At 40.3% G+C, this 20240-nt stretch overlaps 1 protein-coding gene across 4 annotated transcripts in view; it reads right to left on the bottom strand.

Annotated features, from left to right (window-relative positions):
* Positions 1-20240, bottom strand: part of sema3c (sema domain, immunoglobulin domain (Ig), short basic domain, secreted, (semaphorin) 3C) — a 45432-nt gene that overhangs the window by 16130 nt on the left and 9062 nt on the right. For all 4 annotated transcript variants that reach the window (XM_086268456.1, XM_086268457.1, XM_086268459.1 and 1 more), the window contains exons 3-6: positions 9120-9280; positions 8396-8458; positions 2552-2671; positions 216-306 (exon numbers count right to left, since the gene is read on the bottom strand). In XM_086268456.1, coding sequence (XP_086124582.1) covers positions 216-306; positions 2552-2671; positions 8396-8458; positions 9120-9280 — 435 coding nt within the window. The remainder of the gene's footprint in view (positions 1-215; positions 307-2551; positions 2672-8395; positions 8459-9119; positions 9281-20240) is intronic.

Here is a 20240-nt window from a genome sequence, read left to right as displayed (position 1 = left end):
TCGTCACGTCACAACAAAGGTATAGAAAAAGATTTCCCAGGCAAAAGGTCAGAGTGGCCATCTTTTAAATCTAGTGGCTTATGCATACTCTTGTTTTTGCTTCAAAAAGTTCACTCCAAAACAAAAGAAATGTAATTTTGTGGTGAAAAATAATGTTGTTTTCAGGGGTTTTATAAAAACACAAGAAAATAGTAGATAGCGATTGAGGCACCTACTGAGCATGACAGAGACTGTATTCACTTGTGGATTGAAGGAGCACCTCCCTTTTCCTGACTCTGTCCTGGAGTCAATGTGAAATACTTGTTCCTGCCACAGAGAAAAAGAGGAAGTCAGACATTTTGGAGACAGTTTTATATGATACGTTCTTCTGTCTTGTGCTCTCTACCGCTATAAAACTGAATATTTGAGTGCAACAGTGTATTTTGCGTCCCACAGAGTAGCCCTGCTCAGAGCCTCCTTTAAGGAGACACAGAGGCTGTCCTGCCCTGGTCTACCTTAACTGCTCCATGTGGGATAGTAAAAGAACATTCCGTTTGGGAGGAGAAGAGGAGGAATTTCCCTGCTTATTTGTTGGACAGCCAACTCCTCTTCTCAGGCGGAAATGCTGCCAAGTTTCAACAGCCTCCTTGCGGCAGACTGGACAGTCCAAGCACCGCAGCAACCTAGGTAAATTATAGCACTTCCTGTCCCATCTTATTTAGATCATGCCCATGGCGATGGTGCAGCTTCCTTGAATGGGGATGACGTCAGCTAAGCACTGTTATTCCAGGAAAATATGCCTGTTCGCCAAGAGGTTCTGGAAGTGGATAGACTCCATCTGGCAGGTCCTGTCATTAACCTCTACACTGCAAAAAATAGCCATCTTATTAATTTTAAAGCCCCTCTCATCTGAAAAAATGTCTTATTTATTTGTAATTCATTTGGCTCATTGACCTTTGTTAAGCAGCGTTGTTCCAAAAATTTGCACAAAGATGAAGGGATAAACGTGCAGTTCATCATCCACAGATTATTTGATATTAAGTTCAGATTGTTTTTTTCCTTTTATTAGAAGGAGATCTATAAAGTAATTTTTTTTTCAACAAATAAAAAATGTTTATACCTCAAAATATGCTATGTGCACTCGTGAAAAAGCAGACTTACGACACCATATAAAGATTTAAAGACTAAATAAAAGATTATTTCCCCGACTAAGACTGACATTTATCGCAGTATGTAATTCACTGTGTTTTAGGAGTACTTGAAAAACTAAGGCCGAAAAACACTAACACGTGCAAAAAAATCTCGTTAGATCCATTCAACAGGCTGCAGCACGTTCACAACCTAGAGCAAAGGTCCATGATGAGAGCTCACTGTCAGCTTCCCACTACAACAGCTTGTTACACTTAACAGATCACTTTCTTTGAGACACTGACATGTTTGAGTTCAGAAGTTGCAAACATAGCAGTCTGCCTGTCAAACAAAAACCCCAAATGACAAAAGGCCCCGCGGTGAGGAAGGAGCCTGGTTTGCAGCTCTCTCGCTCTGCTTATTAGTGTTTGGCAGCAGCTGACGGTCTGTGGCTGAACGCTGCTCGCTCGGTGAGCACTTTTCTCCTGGAGGGCTTCCCCGCTCTTACTTTCAGGGCTGTGTGGCTGGAGATTAGAGCTCAGAATACAGCCATCCATCCTTGACACTAGACCTCAATTTTCTCTCTCTCAGCCTTAGCATCTCTGCTCTCATGTGGCATCAAATTGACTACATGAAAACTGTGCTCAAAAAAAGTTACGAGATGTATGTTTTTTTTTAACCATATGTTGACACGTCCAACTCCTAGGAGATCTGCGAAAACAATGTTGTGGTATGATTATAGCCATTTTTTCTCATGCACCAATTGACATCAGCTTAATGTATTTTCCGCACTTAGCGATTCTGAATTTTGCTGTTCTCATTCCAACAGTCAGTAATACAAGGAAAATTCAATTTTCATGTTATTATAGCAATCAATCAAAAACATGTCATGTTGGGTTCAAACCTCTAAATAATTGTACATAATTTGATTTGTTGCAAAAAAGGGGTAAACAGACCTCTTGAGGCATTTTTTATGATTACTGTCACACAGTGAATAAGATTCGCTTATTTTCTCTGTGTGCTAGTCACACTAATTTCACTCATCACGCATTGTATTAACAGTCGACTAAAGTTTTCAGGAGCTAAATAAATTACATCATTTTAATTATATTTGCTCAACATAGTTGACACAAGCTTGTTTTGGAAATAACAGAGAAACCAAAACTTCCATAAACTTTACAAAGTGTCCTTAGCCTCACTTGTGCACCATTACAACCCAGTCATTTACAATATATTTACAGATGTACGAGAGTGCTAGACTTTATTTTATTTTTCCACTCTTGAGATCATGTCTGTGTATAATCACTCTGCACAATGAGAATTTTAATCTGTAACAGCTGTTACAGTGCCAGTTGCAATGATCACCTACTCGGTGCTCCCCCAAAACATTTATTCCTTCATGAGTTTGCTTTTCTAATGAAGTGCTTCCTTCATTTATACCCACCTCTGGTCTGCGGCCCCTGTTGACATACACACAGACGGGACTATACGCTCCACTGCCACACATGAACAGATGAGTCCTGTTATAAGGCTGCACCACCCGGATGAAGTTCCCACAGCCGTGCTAGAAAATAAGGATAAACAATGAGAGGCACATGCTAATGTAAGTGATGTAGATTTAAGAGAACAAACGAGACACTTTTTCTCTAAAAAATTCAATTTTGAATTCATAAGCTCTTGCTTAATTTAATGAAATCAGGGATTTAGCATCTGTATCCTTTGCTGATCCAGTAAGAAGGGGCTTTCTGGTATTAAATGTAAGCTAATGTGAACTAACTGACTTTATGACTCTACTTAGAGAGACCTCAAATAAACTAAACTAAATGAAACAACTGAACTGACTCTTTAGACCAGTGGTGTCAAACATGTGGCCTGAGGGCCAAAATTAGCCTGGCAAAGACTTTAATTCTGCCTACTGCCTTTACAATGTGTCCACAGTGAAATAAAGAACAAACAGAAAAATATTTAACAAAAATGTTGTTTTATAATTACAGGGCAGTCTGCGAAATGAGCTATCAAAACTTTTTCTGTAACTTCAAAACATTTTTCTTCCAATTTAAGCCCAAAGAGCCATGCTGACTAATTTATTTCATTAAATAGAGCATTATTTCTTTATCATGTACAAAAACTGAGATGTGCTGTTGAAATCACACTTTTCCTTATATTAAGAAATCACAGTGATTTTAATGTGGAGATAAACTTGAGATCAAAGTGTGCTGTATGTGGCCCCTGATGTAAAATAAGTTTGACATTCATGCTTTAGACTGTTCTTTACTTAATTTTAATATTAATTATATCAATAAACAGAGGAAAGGTATGTAGACTAAAGAGATTTTAATACGGTACTATCTTTAATCAAAGGCAGCCTCAAGTGGCCGTGACAGGAACTGCAGTTTTTAGGTCCTACAGCACTGGCTCAGGATTGGTTGTGCCATAACAAAAGTTGAATGTTTTAACTGATTTTCATTTATAGCCATGGTGCACTTAGTCCCACAGGTATTCATATTTGAAGTTATATTTAATCTTTACAGTTATTACAGCAATAACAAAGATAATCACTGCTGCCTTTTTTTTTAATCCCACAGATTGCACCAGACCAGCCGCTGAGGAGAGACCTAATTCGTGTTATATAGCCAAGGAGACACACAAATAAAGAACCTATTTGTCGCTCTGGAAGTATCTCTTTCCCATATGCGGGAGTAATTCAAACTTATCTCACTGTTGTTGTGACGGTTATAAAATCACATGCTGCACAATAAAAGGATCCCGGAGCTCACAGGTCTGGTATTAAGGGCAGTGGAAAAAACGTGTCAGCGGTATATGTGACATATCTAGGTAAGACTGACTACTACTCTCACTTCATCTCTTCATCTCTGCTTCCACTTTCCAAACCCCACAGCTGTAGGTGTGCTGGACTTTGTGGCTAATTAAGCCCGAGTTTGCAGAAAATGAGTGGAGAAGTGAGGAGAAAGAAGTGGGGAGAAGAACACATGTCCAGGGAGCTGTCAGGAACTTGGCCAAGGCTGCTGGAATGACAGCTGCTGCGACGCATGGTCACTGCACAAGGCTCCACTGAGAGCGATCAATGCAAAGTAACAAAACGTTTTTACTGACACGCACCCACATCTATCATGTTTCGCACTGTTTTTTTTGTTGTTGTTTTTTTTTTAAATCTAACTCTCTGTCTGTCTCATCAAATCCTTCTGAGGCCTTTCAAACTCAAATATATATGAGCTATCATGTTTGATTTTATGTTTCCTGACATAAATACAGCCTTCTTTTAAAGTTGATACATTTGACAAAGCAGCAAACAGACTTAATATCCCCCATGATGTTACATGCGTGACCACAGATCGTACTGCAGAAGGGAAACCTTATATTTATAACAATAACATATGTACAAGGGCTCTGATAAAAGAAGAAAAAAAGCTTGTGAGAGGGGAGACTGTGTACGAGAGAAAAAAAAAACTGCAGTGTGGTGTAAGAAGAAAAGAAAGGGAGAGATGTTAAAGGAGTTGGAAAAAGTGACCAAGGAAAAATGGTAAGATGGAAACAGAAAGTAAAATCTTTAAAGGAAAACTCGCAGGGATTCAATAAGAAAAGGCATGACAGAAGGGAGAAGAGGCCATCAAGTGGCTCCACACAGAGATGGCTCACCCAAATATTTGTGGTAGCCTGTCTGCAGCAGGCTTGCTATGAGTCAGAGCAGCACAAATCACACCATGACTGGAAACAGCTTTTTTTTTCCTGTATCTGCAACAGCATGTTGAATAAAACCCTGGCTCTGTTAGCCCAGGGCCTGTCAGATGATGCAGAGATGGTGGAGAATGTGTGAAACCATGGAGGACTGGCAGCAGATTGACTCTTTTTTAGTTACATTAAAAATTAGGCCTTTCTTTTGTGTAAAAAGTTAGTTTTTCTCTTTCCATTTGCATGTCCTCAGCCCTGCTGTATATATAGACAACTGTGCGTGCACTTGTTTCAGAACAACCCAATTAGAGGAAAACAGATGCGGAGGAGGAATAAATTGACTCTCGCTGTATGTCTTCATTAAACCTTGTTGTAGCTAACAAGTGCTTCTCAGAACCAGGGTGGCTTATGAAATATCTGCGTCAGTAAGCTTTGAGTCTGTTTTTTTTTATTTTTTATTTTTACACTGATCCGTGGCATTTCAATCGCCTCCACACCTCGATCTTGCACTGACTAACTGTGACGATGCCACAAGGACTCCAGGCCAGGCGGTGACCCTGCAGACATCTGCTGCTTGATAGAAATACAGTTGGATCTGACGCAAACTCACAGATGCGAGAGGGAAATCCCAGGAGGCAACTTCCGCTGCAGACCCACTTGGAGGAGCGGATCTTGGAACAGCTGACTAAACCTTTAGTCAAGATTAGGGGTGTCAAACTCCTTTTAGGTTGTGGGCCGCATACAGCTCAGTCTGGTCTTAAGTAGCCTGTGCCAGCAAAACTATTGCTCAGTAACCTATAAAATTCTTCATGTTCTTTTAGTGTGAAGGAGTTTAACAACACGTCTTAAGAAAAAGAAGAGTAATTTGTCCCAGTTTTAATGACACTGTAGTAAATCAAAGAAACCCTGTCATGTTGACTCTTTGGGCCCAACTTTGTTAAATAGGATAGCTCATTATCTGTATTTTGTCCTGTAATTATCATAACTCAGACAAAGAAAATACGTAGAAGTGCTGCAAAGGAAACCAAGGAAATTGTACAGCAGGTAGTGAAAAAACTAAACAAGAAAAAAACCCTTTTTTTTTTCAAAGCGGTAATAGGACAACAGGGGGTTTGGTCTAGATTGATTCTTGTCCACCAAATATAATAATAAGGAGCTTTTTTTTTTTGCCTTAATTCTTGTCAAAGGGAAACAACTTTCTTCTTTCTTTATTTGTGCATTTACATTCAATTTGACAAATAAAGAAATAAAGCTTTCAATGAAAAATATAAGCAAAAGTATGTTTTTCTAATCATACTTTAACTGTTCTTATTGTGGGACACTGACAGATTTAATGCTGAATGATCCAAAAATGTTTAAAAATGACCGTTATGGGATTATGATAAACAAAACTAAATATTACATTTATTGTTTAGCTAGATAGTGATATAACTGAATTTGAGCTAAAGGGTGCTAAAGAAGCTAAATAACTTCTAAATAAGCTACCTTTTTTAGTTAGCATTGGGGATTTAGTTATGAATTATTAGCGGTGTGGCTACCTTGTACTAACTAGCTGTCTGCTAGCAATGTTAGGCTTCTTGTAGGTCACTAATTTCACTTCTTAAATGTTTTTGTAGTGTTGGTTCTTAATATGGCAAATAATATGGTGTGCTGTAACGTTAATTTCATTTACATACTGTCGGACTGATTAACAGATCAGTGATGTGTGTGACCCATCTTTGATCTACAGGGAGTGCAGAATTATTAGGCAAATGAGTATTTTGTCCACATCATCCTCTTCATGCATGTTGTCTTACTCCAAGCTGTATAGGCTCGAAAGCCTACTACCAATTAAGCATATTAGGTGATGTGCATCTCTGTAATGAGAAGGGGTGTGGTCTAATGACATCAACACCCTATATCAGGTGTGCATAATTATTAGGCAACGTCCTTTCCTTTGGCAAAATGGGTCAAAAGAAGGACTTGACAGGCTCAGAAAAGTCAAAAATAGTGAGATATCTTGCAGAGGGATGCAGCAGTCTCAAAATTGCAAAGCTTCTGAAGCGTGATCATCGAACAATCAAGCGGTTCATTCAAAATAGTCAACAGGGTCGCAAGAAGCGTGTGGAAAAACCAAGGCGCAAAATAACTGCCCATGAACTGAGAAAAGTCAAGCATGCAGCTGCCAAGATACCACTTGCCACCAGTTTGGCCATATTTCAGAGCTGCAACATCACTGGAGTGCCCAAAAGCACAAGGTGTGCAATACTCAGAGACATGGCCAAGGTAAGAAAGGCTGAAAGACGACCACCACTGAACAAGACACACAAGCTGAAACGTCAAGACTGGGCCAAGAAATATCTCAAGACTGGTTTTTCTAAGGTTTTATGGACTGATGAAATGAGAGTGAGTCTTGATGGGCCAGATGGATGGGCCCGTGGCTGGATTGGTAAAGGGCAGAGAGCTCCAGTCCGACTCAGACGCCAGCAAGGTGGAGGTGGATTACTGGTTTGGGCTGGTATCATCAAAGATGAGCTTGTGGGGCCTTTTCGGGTTGAGGATGGAGTCAAGCTCAACTCCCAGTCCTACTGCCAGTTTCTGGAAGACACCTTCTTCAAGCAGTGGTACAGGAAGAAGTCTGCATCCTTCAAGAAAAACATGATTTTCATGCAGGACAATGCTCCATCACACGCATCCAAGTACTCCACAGCGTGGCTGGCAAGAAAGGGTATAAAAGAAGAAAAACTAATGACATGGCCACCTTGTTCACCTGATCTGAACCCCATTGAGAACCTGTGGTCCATCATCAAATGTGAGATTTACAAGGAGGGAAAACAGTACACCTCTCTGAACAGTGTCTGGGAGGCTGTGGTTGCTGCTGCACGCAATGTTGATGGTGAACAGATCAAAACACTGACAGAATCCATGGATGGCAGGCTTTTGAGTGTCCTTGCAAAGAAAGGTGGCTATATTGGTCGCTGATTTGTTTTGTTTTTGTTTTTGAATGTCAGAAACGTATATTTGTGAATGTGGAGATGTTATATTGGTTTCACTGGTAAAAATAAATAATTGAAATGGGTATTTATTTGTTTTTTGTTAAGTTGCCTAATAATTATGCACAGTAATAGTCACCTGCACACACAGATATCCCCCTAAAATAGCTAAAACTAAAAACAAACTAAAAACTACTTCCAAAAACATTCAGCTTTGATATTAATGGGCTTTTTGGGTTCATTGAGAACACGGTTGTTGTTCAATAATTAAATTATTCCTCAAAAATACAACTTGCCTAATAATTCTGCACTCCCTGTATAGCTACATCTTGCTAACCAAACTTAATGTTGCTAACTGCTAAATTAACGCTTCGTATTGTTGTTAAAATTTGGTCACTGCTGGTGCCAAAAACCCCAACACGGTGATACGCACAACACTAAACTCAAAGCTTCAAAACACAGGGTGATGTTATGGTGACCAAAACTATCTTTTATATAGAGTCTTTGTATTTAGCTGAATGCTAAAAACATGTAAATGAACAACATGCAATCTATGCTGTAATGTGTTATTACAGTAGTGGGAGTCTAAAATAAATCAAGAAATCAAAGAGTTTTAATCTCCTTACTGTAGGGTCCTTGCCTGCCATTTGGCATTCTTCTATTTTGGTTGTTGAAGCAGGCCAAAACAGCTGATGGTTAGAAAAAAAAAGGCACATCAGTTAAATTAGCGACTAACAGATTGAAAGAGGCGTAACATCAATATGCTCATGAGGTTTCATTATATCCTAAGTACATGGGCAAAAAAACACTGTGCAAAATGAGTACAATGAATGCTCGGACATTTTTAGTTTCCACACAAGTCTCGGTGTCAGTGATTACAGCTAGCTATCATCTGTGGAAATGTGTGTTTTCAAACCCGGGAGAGGTGCTTAAAGGTCGCTCTCAATGAATATATCAAGCAATTTACTTGACAAAAATGGATGCGGTGCAGCACTCTCTGGGGGAACCTAAATGCTTTCCCATCTGTTTATGCACTTCATGCCTGTCAATTACACAGAAGATGATTCCTTCGCTGCATGCGGAATTAGTTATAAGTGAGCATGAGCGTTTTTATGGCTATTTTGAAAAACCCTTAAAGTGTACGGAGGATGGCAAATGCATGGTAATTTGCACACACATTACAATAATATCCTCAGCAGTGGTGTCGTGTTGTCTCTTACACAGTGTTTTTACATAACATTCATGTTTTCTTCTTTGTGCCTGTGAGAAAAAAAAATAGCGCACCATGATACCAACGCTGCAATGGCATAAAGCGTTTCTGTTTAACTGCAACAATAAGCATCTGCTGACCTTAAGTGTGCCATGGGTGATGTTGTTGATGTCCATGGAGAGAACATGGTCCTTGCAGCCCACATACATCCTGTCCTGGTCCTCATCCATCTGCAGCAGCCTGTAGTCCATGGCTTTGTCTGATATACTATAATGTTCAAATGACTCAGAGGCCTGCAGGTCTAAAAGGCACACAGAGAAAGCTGACTAAGTATAACATACAAATAAGCTTGTTTAAACACTGTCATAGGAGAAGCTTTTCCCAATTCTACTAAATTAAACACAGAGAGAGACAGATACATACAAGCCCACACTGATCTCTTGTGTCCACACCGGCGCCTCAAGGATCCAAAAAGAAAACTTTTTAACATTTGGAATCAGTTTCTTAAACACACCTTATAAAAGATAACCACAGCTGCTGCAAAATATTTGCTTCAAATGCACTTCTAAGTAGCACAGAAGGTTGCTAGAAGCATCAAACTGCTTAACATTAACATTCATAATCTCTCTTCTTTGTATTAGAAACATGTGCAGTAGGGGCAATTCTTGATATAGAGAGGGCTGCAGTAAAGTCCATGCAAGGTAACGCCTAGATAAGATCACATGCCAGATGTTTACAGTGGAGACCCAAACAGACTTGAGGCCGAAGAAGCAAAACCCGACGTCTGAAATCACTCAGATCTTTGGATTTAGAAGTCTCAAATGCTGTTTTGTGACTATATCAACTGATTTAACTTAGAGGGGGAGAGGTTCATATTCATTGAAAGGGTATGTGGGAGCAGTGTGCGGTTTTGTACAGCTGCAAAGGGGGAGCTGGGGAAAGGAGTGTTTAAGGAGCAGGGCCAGTATGAGCTGAGTTGTTGTGCTGTGCTAATCTATCCAGTCGAATGCTGGCTGCTAGGACTTGGGCTGCCACACATACCAACCATGCTGAGGGAACACCAGGCCTGTGCATTACTAAGGATTAGTCATTTGTTAATTTTATGAACTGTATGTGCTCTAAAAGTGTTGAGCAATGTCAAACGTCCGTGTGGTTGGGTGTAAATAAAGACGTTACTTCAGCAGTCCTGCCTGAGGTTGAAGCTAAGCTCAGGGATACCACAGTTGTCGTGCTTTGGGTTTTGAGTTTTTGGCTTCTTTTTTATGTATTTTTGGTTTGATTAGGATTCTGCATTGTTGGAATTTAGCTTTCTATCCACAGTTATTTCTTTTACATCTCTTCCTGATGCTTCATACAAGTTCCTTCTAGTGTTGTTATTCCATGTCCTCGGTTCTTAGCTTCTGTTCCTGAGATCCTTATTTCCTGCTAGATCCAGATTTCCTGCTCTGCAGATGCTTTGAACTTTTTGTACTCTTGCAAGTTAACCCTTATGATGTTAACAGCATTAAAGCTGTTTTCAGAGTTTATTCCTTTTTCCCTGAGCCCTGCTTTCACACGCTGCCTTCCCCACAGACAGCCTTTGACATCTGGAGTAGCAGCTCCTTTTAAAGGTCACTACAATGATTTCACTTTACATAATATCAGAATAAAAAAAACAAAACCCTTAACTTCCTCAACCACAGACGACATATACAAAGTAGACAGAGCCACCATAATGCCACCTGTTGGTTTATGTCAGGGGTAGGCAACTGCAGGCCTCGAGTGCCGGTGTCCTGCAGGTTTTAGATGTCCTTGAACACAGCTGATTTAAATGGCTAAATTACCTCCTCAACATGTCTTGAAGTTCTCCAGAGGCCTAGTAATAAACTTATCATTTGATTCAGGTGTGTTGACCCAGGGTGAGATCTAAAACCTGCAGGACAGCGGCACTTGAGGCCTGGAGTTGCCTACCCCTGAGGTTTATGTACACTGATTCTGAAACCCATAGTTTAGCAATTTGGCACATTGGGTTTTGAAACCAATAATAATAACCAAGCACTGGATCTGATTGACAAATCCAGGATATGGCAAGCTTAAATATTAGGGATTTGTGAATCACCAGTCAAAATAAGGCTTTCTCTAATTGGCTGGATGCTGTATTAAACAACTTGAATAAATAATAGAATGAATGAATGAATGAAGTCATCATGAAAGTGTTTATTGAGGTCATAAATCCCATGAGGAGTAGAATCATCATTGTACAAGAGGAATGTTTTTGCAATTAAATGAATTGCCTCCTGTTGGACATTTCCATATTGGCTCCTATTTTTTGTATGCAGTCTTTGGTTGGTTTCGCTGTAAATCTACTGTTTACAAGTTCAATCCCAGTTTGCTGGATCATCAACTGTCACTTAAAATGGAGAAGGCCATTAGTACTACAGAGAACCAGGGTAGCTCTATGTCTATCTTTTATGTACACTCTGTGGTCACAACTTGGCACTTTCACTCCTCTAAAACAGTTTTAGATTTTATGGCTCATAAAATGGTGCAAACTTGAAATCACTTTCCCCCCCCCTAGTCTGAACATCGAGGACTGGAGAACAAATGACCACTGAAATGAATCTCACTATAATGTATCAGTAAAGATCTATGATTTTTCACTTAACTTTAATCAACACAGTTAAAGGAAAGCTGTGAGCACAGTGCACATGTTCAAGGCAGATGCCGCATGCGGGTATGTTTAAATGCATAGAGTATGGAAAAGTCTTCCTACAGACTCTTTTCTACTCATTAAAAGTGAACATTGTTCAGATGCGCACAAAGTAAACCTTCTCAGACAGTTATTTTCAGCCTATTTGCTCCAGAGATAAAGAATTCTCAACCATACCATCAAAGGCCTTCACTGTCGAAGCCAAACTCATGCATATTTATCACTTTTTCAATCTTCACTGAGAGCAGGGGGTATGGGGGTGGGAGTGCGGGTCACTGTAGATCTACACCCTCCATTTCCTTCCTTCTATTGACCCTTTCTGAGCTCTCTTTGCATTCCCTCCTCTAATCAACAAACAGGTTGTCTATACTTTGCTCCATTGCCTTCGGCTAAAGTCACATTTTCATTATTGTGTGACATATGCTTTTGAGGCTGGAGCCTTTCATCTCAAAGGAGAGTGGCTGTTCTGTGGCACCCCTCGCTCTCATCCCAGGCTGTTGTTTGGTGCGTTGGCCACGTAAAAAAGCCTGGAGTATTTAACTTTAAATAAAGACGAGTTAACCACTTCAGTCACAGGCGAGTTTCCCACGACTCTTCGCTCTCTACTCCAACTATGTTTAGGTAAATTGCCTTACATGGTTAATGTCTTGAAGTGGGAGAGCTGGGTATTTTTAAACATTGTATCATCCGAGTGAGAGCATCGTCTGGTGCCTAATGAAGAACAGGCACATGAACACGACAGTGTTTTTACCTGACTTATGAGAAACCAAATTAGGAGGGAAGGTGTCCTGTCAAGAAGATTTGTGTTTAATGAAAGAAAAACTTTTAGGATCACGCTTCAAAGCAACCATAAGGATAGCATCGTAGATAGCATCACAGAGTGAGCTCTGTGCGGAGGTAATATTCTTCTAATGCTGAAAAGGCTAATGATGTTACACGCTCTGCTCTGGCACAGTGCAAGCCACCAAGGGTGAAAGACTAATTAACAGCTAATTAAAAACAGGCAGGGTTCCAGATTATTTAAAAACAAAAACAAAACAACAACATTATATTAATCTCCTGAAATAGTTTCTTGGATGATATTCTAGAAAGACCTAAATATTCTTCAAGATCTTAGTTTTGTGGAGCATAAAAGTGGCAGCTGTATTTAAAACATGCAGCTCTTCACAATGGAGGGACTAAGTAGGGGTTTAGGTTTTACAGTCATACATTATAGCCTATCCAGGCAAGAATAATCTCAGTGGTTGAGTTAAACCTCAGTGGGTGGAAACTAAAGGATCAGTTATGTTAGTTGTGGCCTTTAAAAAGAGAAGAGGTGGCGAGGAGAAGAAGAAAGACAAGTATATGAAGTTTGGACAATCCAGGGTTATTATATTTAAACTAGCCATAACTAACAAAGACAAGATTTAACTGCTATAGAAGCTGATTTATTCAGGACAAAAGGTAATTTTCTTATGTGTGGCATGTCTGGTATGCTAACAAATGTGTTAGACTACCAATTTACCAATTTAGACTCCCCAATAAACCTAACCATGTCTTTGGACCGTGGGAGCTAGCCGGACTACATGGAAGCACAGAGAGAACATGGCAGCAAACACACACACAGAATCCACAACCCACCAGGAGGTTCAAACCCACAACCTCCATGGTATAAAAACAAGAATCCTAACTACTGCACCACCATGCCACCATTTATATCAGCATTCACATTTTTTGCTTAAGTAAGCTAATGTTAGCCAACATGTACAAATATGGTCTTATTTAACAAAACCACCAATAACAAACTAGTCTATGCTTACTAGGATTTTGGGAACATTTAACTGTATCCCACACTTTTTCTTTAAAAAAAATCAGAAGTTAAAAATTTCTAATACTGCTGAACAGTCGGAGTTTACATTGAAAGATTTAATAGTGTATTTTTTTTTATAAAGTCTGGAGAATATCTTTAACTTAACAATTTGAAATGTTACAAATCTTGATACAATTGACATCAAAACAAAGATTATTCGTAAAATAAAGGCAAATCTAGTTCTCATATTTTCCAGTTGATTTTTTGAGTGCCTTCCCCATCTAATCGAAAATTATTTATTAATGTCTCCTGTGAAAACCAGGTTTGACCAATTTTTGACACTGCTTCAGTCTCACTGACACTAATAAGATGAAGAACTCCTGTTCTTTCTGACAGAACCTTTCCAGAACATTCCACAAAGAGAACGAATTGTTCGGACGGGCAGGGTCTCGGTAAAACAACTGTTTAATATTATGGTGAACTTTGTAGTGTTTTGTCAGTGGGGGGAAACGGGAGACTTTCATGTTCCCTCGTGAAGGTGGAAGACCAGTTAAGCCTGGTGCTGAGACGGGACGCAGCAGGGGTGTGTCACATGGATCCGGCCTATTCAGCTAGAGACAAACTGAAACCCTCTGGAGCCTGCATACCTTTGGATCCAGTATCTTCTCTGTGCTCTGCTTTCAATCTCATATAAACACACGAGTCACGCCTGCAGTGCTGCAGCGTTGTGGACCAGCATTTAAAGTTCAAATTGCCAGATGGTGCACCTGCTCTGTCAGGGAGAGAGGGCTGCTCTGAACAGTCAAGGATTTCCAGAGTCATTTAGTACATTCATTGGGACCCAGTGTTTACAGAATTAGCACCAGCTCATAACCTGTGTACGAGGCATCCGTAGACCTCCCAAGGACCCCTTCAGTCCACTGAGGCATTATATCAAGTTCTTTTTTTTTTTTTGACAACACGACTCTTCTTGTTTTAATCAAAACAGAAAACAGAAGTTGGAGGACAACTGCATTGTTTTCTATGTCCAAGATGACGAAATCCCCTGGATCACATGTGGTTCTTTTGTTGTGGTTTTATGGGCGTTCTTAGTTGTTGAGATCACACAAATGCTGAGAGGCAAGAGTGTCAAGACTGGTTGTTTACACAGTTACTGAAGCATGACCGAGACACTTGTTGGAGGTTCAAGGTTTACATTTTCTAACGGGTTTATGCACGAAAGACAGAATACATTGGAAGGATTGGGGAGCTGCATTTTTAAATATTTCTTGAAAAGGGCTAAGGGCGTGAACCACGCTTTTAATGATAAGAAATTAAAAAAAGCTGAATTAATGGGGATGATGAAATGGCTTTATCTTTTTTTTTGTTCTTGTTTTTTTTCTTTTCCTCTTAATCTGCAATGATGACACCAGCAAACAAAGACAGAGGAACTGGGTCTGGAAATACTGACAGCTGGTGGGTTTTCTATTATGTATGTAGGCAGGTGGGTTATGCACTTCCCCATGGATGTAACACCAGCCCCCTGTGTCCTGGCTATGACTTTGAGCTTTGACTCATAGTGCCCTATGGCCTAGATGGAAGACCAATTTTAATAGAATTCATCCTGATCGGTCGGATGGACAGTGGGGTTAGCGGAAAAGGAAAACTAGTGCCGGGAAAGCTGAGACTATCTCTGTGACATCTCTTTTTTTCATGAAGTGGCCTAGCAGAAGAAGACCCAACAAAAGGCTTTTGTTCAGTTGAGAAACCCCAGTAGTCCTCCAATATTAAACAACAGATTACTTCCTGGTCATCATATAAGCAGAAAATACTCTTCATGTATTGATAGATGAGGTTTAATGCATTACAATTAAAAGAAAAAAAACCTACATTAACTTAATTTTACTGCTTAACTTTATCTGTTTAAAAGAGAATTTGATTTTGCATCACCTTTAGAGAGTTAGTGGACTAAAACAAAGGTCTCCATTTTATTTTGAAACTCCATAAAGAATATGGCTCATATTTTTGGAGGTTCAAAAAAAAAAAAGGAGAACTTTGTTTCTTGCCAGAAGACTCCCCCACCCCTTTTCTTTGAAGGATATCTGAAACAACTACAAGCTGTGATCAGTGTGGCAGTTAATTCAGCCTCTTCTAAGCTGTGATTGTTCATGGGCACAGGGTCCAGTGCAATAACCCAGATAGGTATCCCACAGGGTAACGAAATGAACATCCCTTTTTCTGTGACTGGTGAAAAAGTAGAAGAAATAGAAAGAAAGTGTGTGTAAAATGAAGTGACCTGCCATTGTGTTCCTGTTGGTTGTATAGCAGCAATCAAAACCCAGAAGAGGAAGTTGTGCTGCACAATTCATTTTTTTTCTTCTGTTGTCATTACATATCCAGGAGAGGAAATGTAACAGCCACCATGAATCTTCTCTCAGGTTTTAAATCCACAAGACTTTCCGATACAATTGCCCCCCAAAAGTGCGTGAGATATCAGATATGTGAGTTTTAAAGCAGTGACTCCAGAAGAAAACAATGCTTCCATGGTTCTGGTTGCGGATAATAATACAAGAAGTGGTCTGTTGTAATGTGGCATCATAAAAATTAGAACTTCACAGTGGCTGGAAAATATGTGAGATGTTTATGAGAGAGGCATTTGTAATGTTGGACCGCCTGGTTTCAGATTTTAGGAGCTGGTGCCAACTCACTCAGCTGGTGTCGCTTCATGCAGCCTTAGGGATCTTCATCCAGTTTGATAGGAAATAGAAACAGCGTGGTGTCACGATTCATTTTAAAAGGAAGGCTGTAACTTGTTTGAGTCATCAGATAAGGGAGTTACGTCGTAAAAATCCATCGGCAGGTACTTTTATGTCCACACGACAAGGTGGTAAAATCAGCATGGGAGAACAATATCGGATTATTCTGTCAGGATGTTAGCTTAGTCTTTGTAGATCAGCTTTAATCAAACTGACTAGGTGTTTAGAGAGTTGAATTTTTTGATTAATGCTAATGTCTGAACATGAGCCAAAACATCCATCCACCTAATTAAACACACTTCAAGGTTGAACGGGTTGAACGGTGGGCCAATTACAAACCAACCTTAGCTTCTCTTATGCAAATCAGCCCTCATCAATTGGCTTTTTACCTGAAAGGCCAGTATGAATATATTAACTCCATGCTAATGAGGCTTGCTTTCCATTTAGTTAAAGCAGAACCCGTTCTGTGGTTGTCAGGGGTAGCTGGTGGGAGGACCCCAATCACTCATCTTGATAAATATTGAAGCAGGGGCTTATACCGCCCCCTTTTCATTCATCTCTCCTCACAAGAAGAAGGAGTGGGTTTCATCATAGAGGCCTGACTTCAAACCTGGTGCCAAATGCCATTGCTCTTAGTCGGAACAATGCAAAGAGCTCTTGGGCTCACTTCTGGATGGCTGCACTCACCTAACACTGTGCTGACCAACTCACACATACTGGGTCTGCAAAAGACTTTATCCCGGCAACTGCCAAGCCTGTTTAGAAATAAAAAATGGCTGGTGCTGGAACATTCAGCCATCCATTTTCCTTGGGGATTTACCCGCTGATATACAGTAATGGCTGGTGGCATATACATATGGCAGAAGGGAAGTTAAAGTGTCGATCTAGTACAAGAAGACCACCCAGGACATCGTGTGCTGGCTGACAGAGTCGTCCGATTGTCTGTGTAACTGACATACTCCAAATTCCCAGGAAAGCTGCACTCAGCATGTGAACAGCACTCTCAGCCTTACTGTACTGCAACTGCTGGTCATGGACAAAAGCCCTATTGGAATTATATCTGCTGTGTGTCATTAATTTCCTGATTGTTGTCTGTCATCAGTTATCTACATCCAGACATTTTTAATGTGAATCACATGGCTGAACAGAGTGCGTGAGTTGAAATATATGCCTTCTCTCACGCTGGCGTCCAAAAGCAGACACCATATCTAAACATGACATGCGAGATCGCAGCGTATTTTTCTCCCTTGGCTTTCTGCGTGTGTTTGTGTAGAGTGATGTCAACTGCTGGTGCGTGGTTGACCTGTTAAGGTGACAGCTAGTATTTCGAAGAGACGAAACTTGAGCTGATAAACTGTCCATCATCCGCCCTGCAAGCCAGCTAGCTTGCAATCCCAGTGCCTCAATTAGCATTTATGCAGCGTCCTCAGATGTCACCAACAGTCGATCCTTCACACAGAATCAACTCATGCAGTCGCCATGACTTTTAGCCTGTGACCTCTCACCTGCCCACATCAGGAGTCCCTAGTTACTTCTAGTGGACAGTAAATCTCTGAGCTTTTACTGTCAGGAAGGATCTTGTAGAGAGTCTCAGAGGGAGGGGAGGCCTGCAGGAGATATGGGTCAGAGGATTTTTAGAGCTGTTGTTTTTACAAGGCATATAGGAAAACCATCTTCAGCCACATTCAAGATTGAAATTATATTATACACCAGGGCATAAAAAGTCATCTGGTCCTTAGCAAGTTCTAAAATAATTTAAATACAACCAAGGAAGAAGAAGATCCGCAGAAGCAATTGCTTATGCCTGTCCAGGTAGAAAAGTTTACTAGTCCATCTCTAAGCAGTTTGCAGCCAATCATTCTTCACAAGTAGAAAACATTCAAAATGGTTTACAGTCTTCCGAGAAGAGGAAGTCCCACTGAGGTCATCCTAACCTGAGTTTGTATAATGCTCAGAGAAACTGCAAGAAACCCAAGAGCTACATCTCAGACTCAACAGTTAGTATGTTAAAAGTTAACGTTCATGAAAGTACAATTAGAAGATGACTGAACAATGATGATCTTTTTGGAACGGTTGCCAAGTGAAAGCATCTTCTGTCTAAAAATAACATAGCAGCACATCTTAGGTTTGCAAAGCTGTATCTGAACAAACCACAAGATTTCTGGAACAACGTACTTTAACAGATGAGTCCAAAAAGGAGATATTTGGCAAGAATAGACAGAATCACATAAGGCAAAAAGTAAACACAGGATCAGCAGCAAACATCTCAGACCAGCCATCAAGTACGGTGGTGAAGGAGTAATTATGTGGGCTTGTTAGAATACCAAAGTATTCTAGAGCCAAATGTGAGGTGATAAGTCCAACAGCTAAAACTGAGTCAAAACCAGGTCATGCAACAGGAGAATGAACCTAAGCACAACAGCAAATTCACTAGCTGGGCCCACGTCCTCATTTTAGGTTTGACAGCGTTTTAGTAGGTAAAAGTGAATGCTTTGACATGAATTGAGGTGCGGTTTGGGGAAGGCCTCGAAGGGGACTGGCGATGGCTCCCGGGCGATGGCTCCCGGGCGATGGCTCCAGCCGGAAGGACCGTGTTTGGAGGCGTGGTCCTGCTCCTGAAATTCTGGTACATAATCTCCAATATACAACAGAATGGCCAAAAAAGAAAATCGTGTAGCAATGGCCCAGTGAGTCCAGAACTCAGTCTGATTGAAATGCTGTGGCAGGATGTTAAGAAAGATGTGCATAAACAAATGCTCGCAAACCCTGCTTCTGTATGTTGGCTTAATTTTTGTGAAATATATAATGACATGCTGCAATATGTCCTGTGCTGTTGCTCATTTAAATTTGTGTGCATTTAAATAATTTTAGAACCGGATGAGTACTAAATGATTTGTTTTGATGCATAAACACTTATCAGAAGAAATCATTGAGGGAATGAAGCAACTGGGTTGGTTCTGTTGTGCTGACTTAAAAAAATGACTGTTTAGGGGTTTCCAGTAAAGTAAAAATAATGCAGCTTAAACCTTATTTCAGCATATAAATGAAGCCATTGTCCAATTCAATAAGGCGAGCTTACACTATACTACATACCAGAACAAGTGATGGAAGCAAACAAGCATAATCATTTCATAAAATCGGATTACTGCTTTGTGTTAATGCCAATCTTTGACTAAAGAATTTTTCATAGACCTTGGCTCTCCCTAAAGAGACTCTGTCTTTGTTCGTATTGATGGCCATTGATTACCTTTCAACATGTTCCAGAGGGGCAATAATAAAACATTCAACAGGGTGTGCAAGGTCAGACTTGGAAACGGCTAAAAACAGGCGGAGGAAGGCAGAGAAAGGCCAGCTGACAGAGGAGCTGTCAAACATCTCACGGGCTGTCAGCCTCAAGCTGGAGCTCACCACATTCCCGAATACCCCTGAAGAAAATGTCACTCAGGCAATTTCATAGAGATCTAATGACACGCGTGTGGGTTTGTGTGAGAATGCATACATACACCCTTAAGAAATATGCCACACATATGCTGGTATTCATATATGCACCACTGACCTATAGCTATTTGTACCGTACCTCTCTGTGTTCTGACAGACTCATGCTTTGGCCTGTCATGAATTCCTCGCAACAACAGAGCATCACTGATTTTTCTTCATTATGTTTACTCCTCAAAAAATGAAGACGCTAACGTGCAGGTGAAATGTGAAGCAGAGGCAGGAAAGCGGAGGCATGTTGGCGCGATGTCGCAGTCAAATACATCCTGTTCTGCTTCTGGCTACTTGTCAGCGTTGCCCTTTGACCCTTTGATCTTTTGTTGACCCCAAGAGAAAATGCACGCCATTATTCAGTCCGTGTCTGGTGTCTGTGCTGCTGAATGATCATGATGCTCACTTAACAGGTAAAAATCTTATAAAAGGTTTATCAAGAGTGGTTAAATCTCAGGCGAAAAAAGTTCATATTTAAAACATCACATGAGAGGTTAATGTACAGTAATATCATCTGGGTCAAGCAAGAAAAAGCCTTGGTTTTGAGGTATAGCTAAAAGGC

This window comes from Aulonocara sp. 'chitande type north' Nkhata Bay, linkage group LG17, assembly GCF_057382095.1.
Source record: "Aulonocara sp. 'chitande type north' Nkhata Bay isolate Kocher_YH1m ecotype deep benthic linkage group LG17, A_spYH_male_GT1.1, whole genome shotgun sequence".
NCBI classification, from domain to species: domain Eukaryota; kingdom Metazoa; phylum Chordata; class Actinopteri; order Cichliformes; family Cichlidae; genus Aulonocara; species Aulonocara sp. 'chitande type north' Nkhata Bay.
This window is presented reverse-complemented; position numbering and strand designations above follow the sequence as displayed.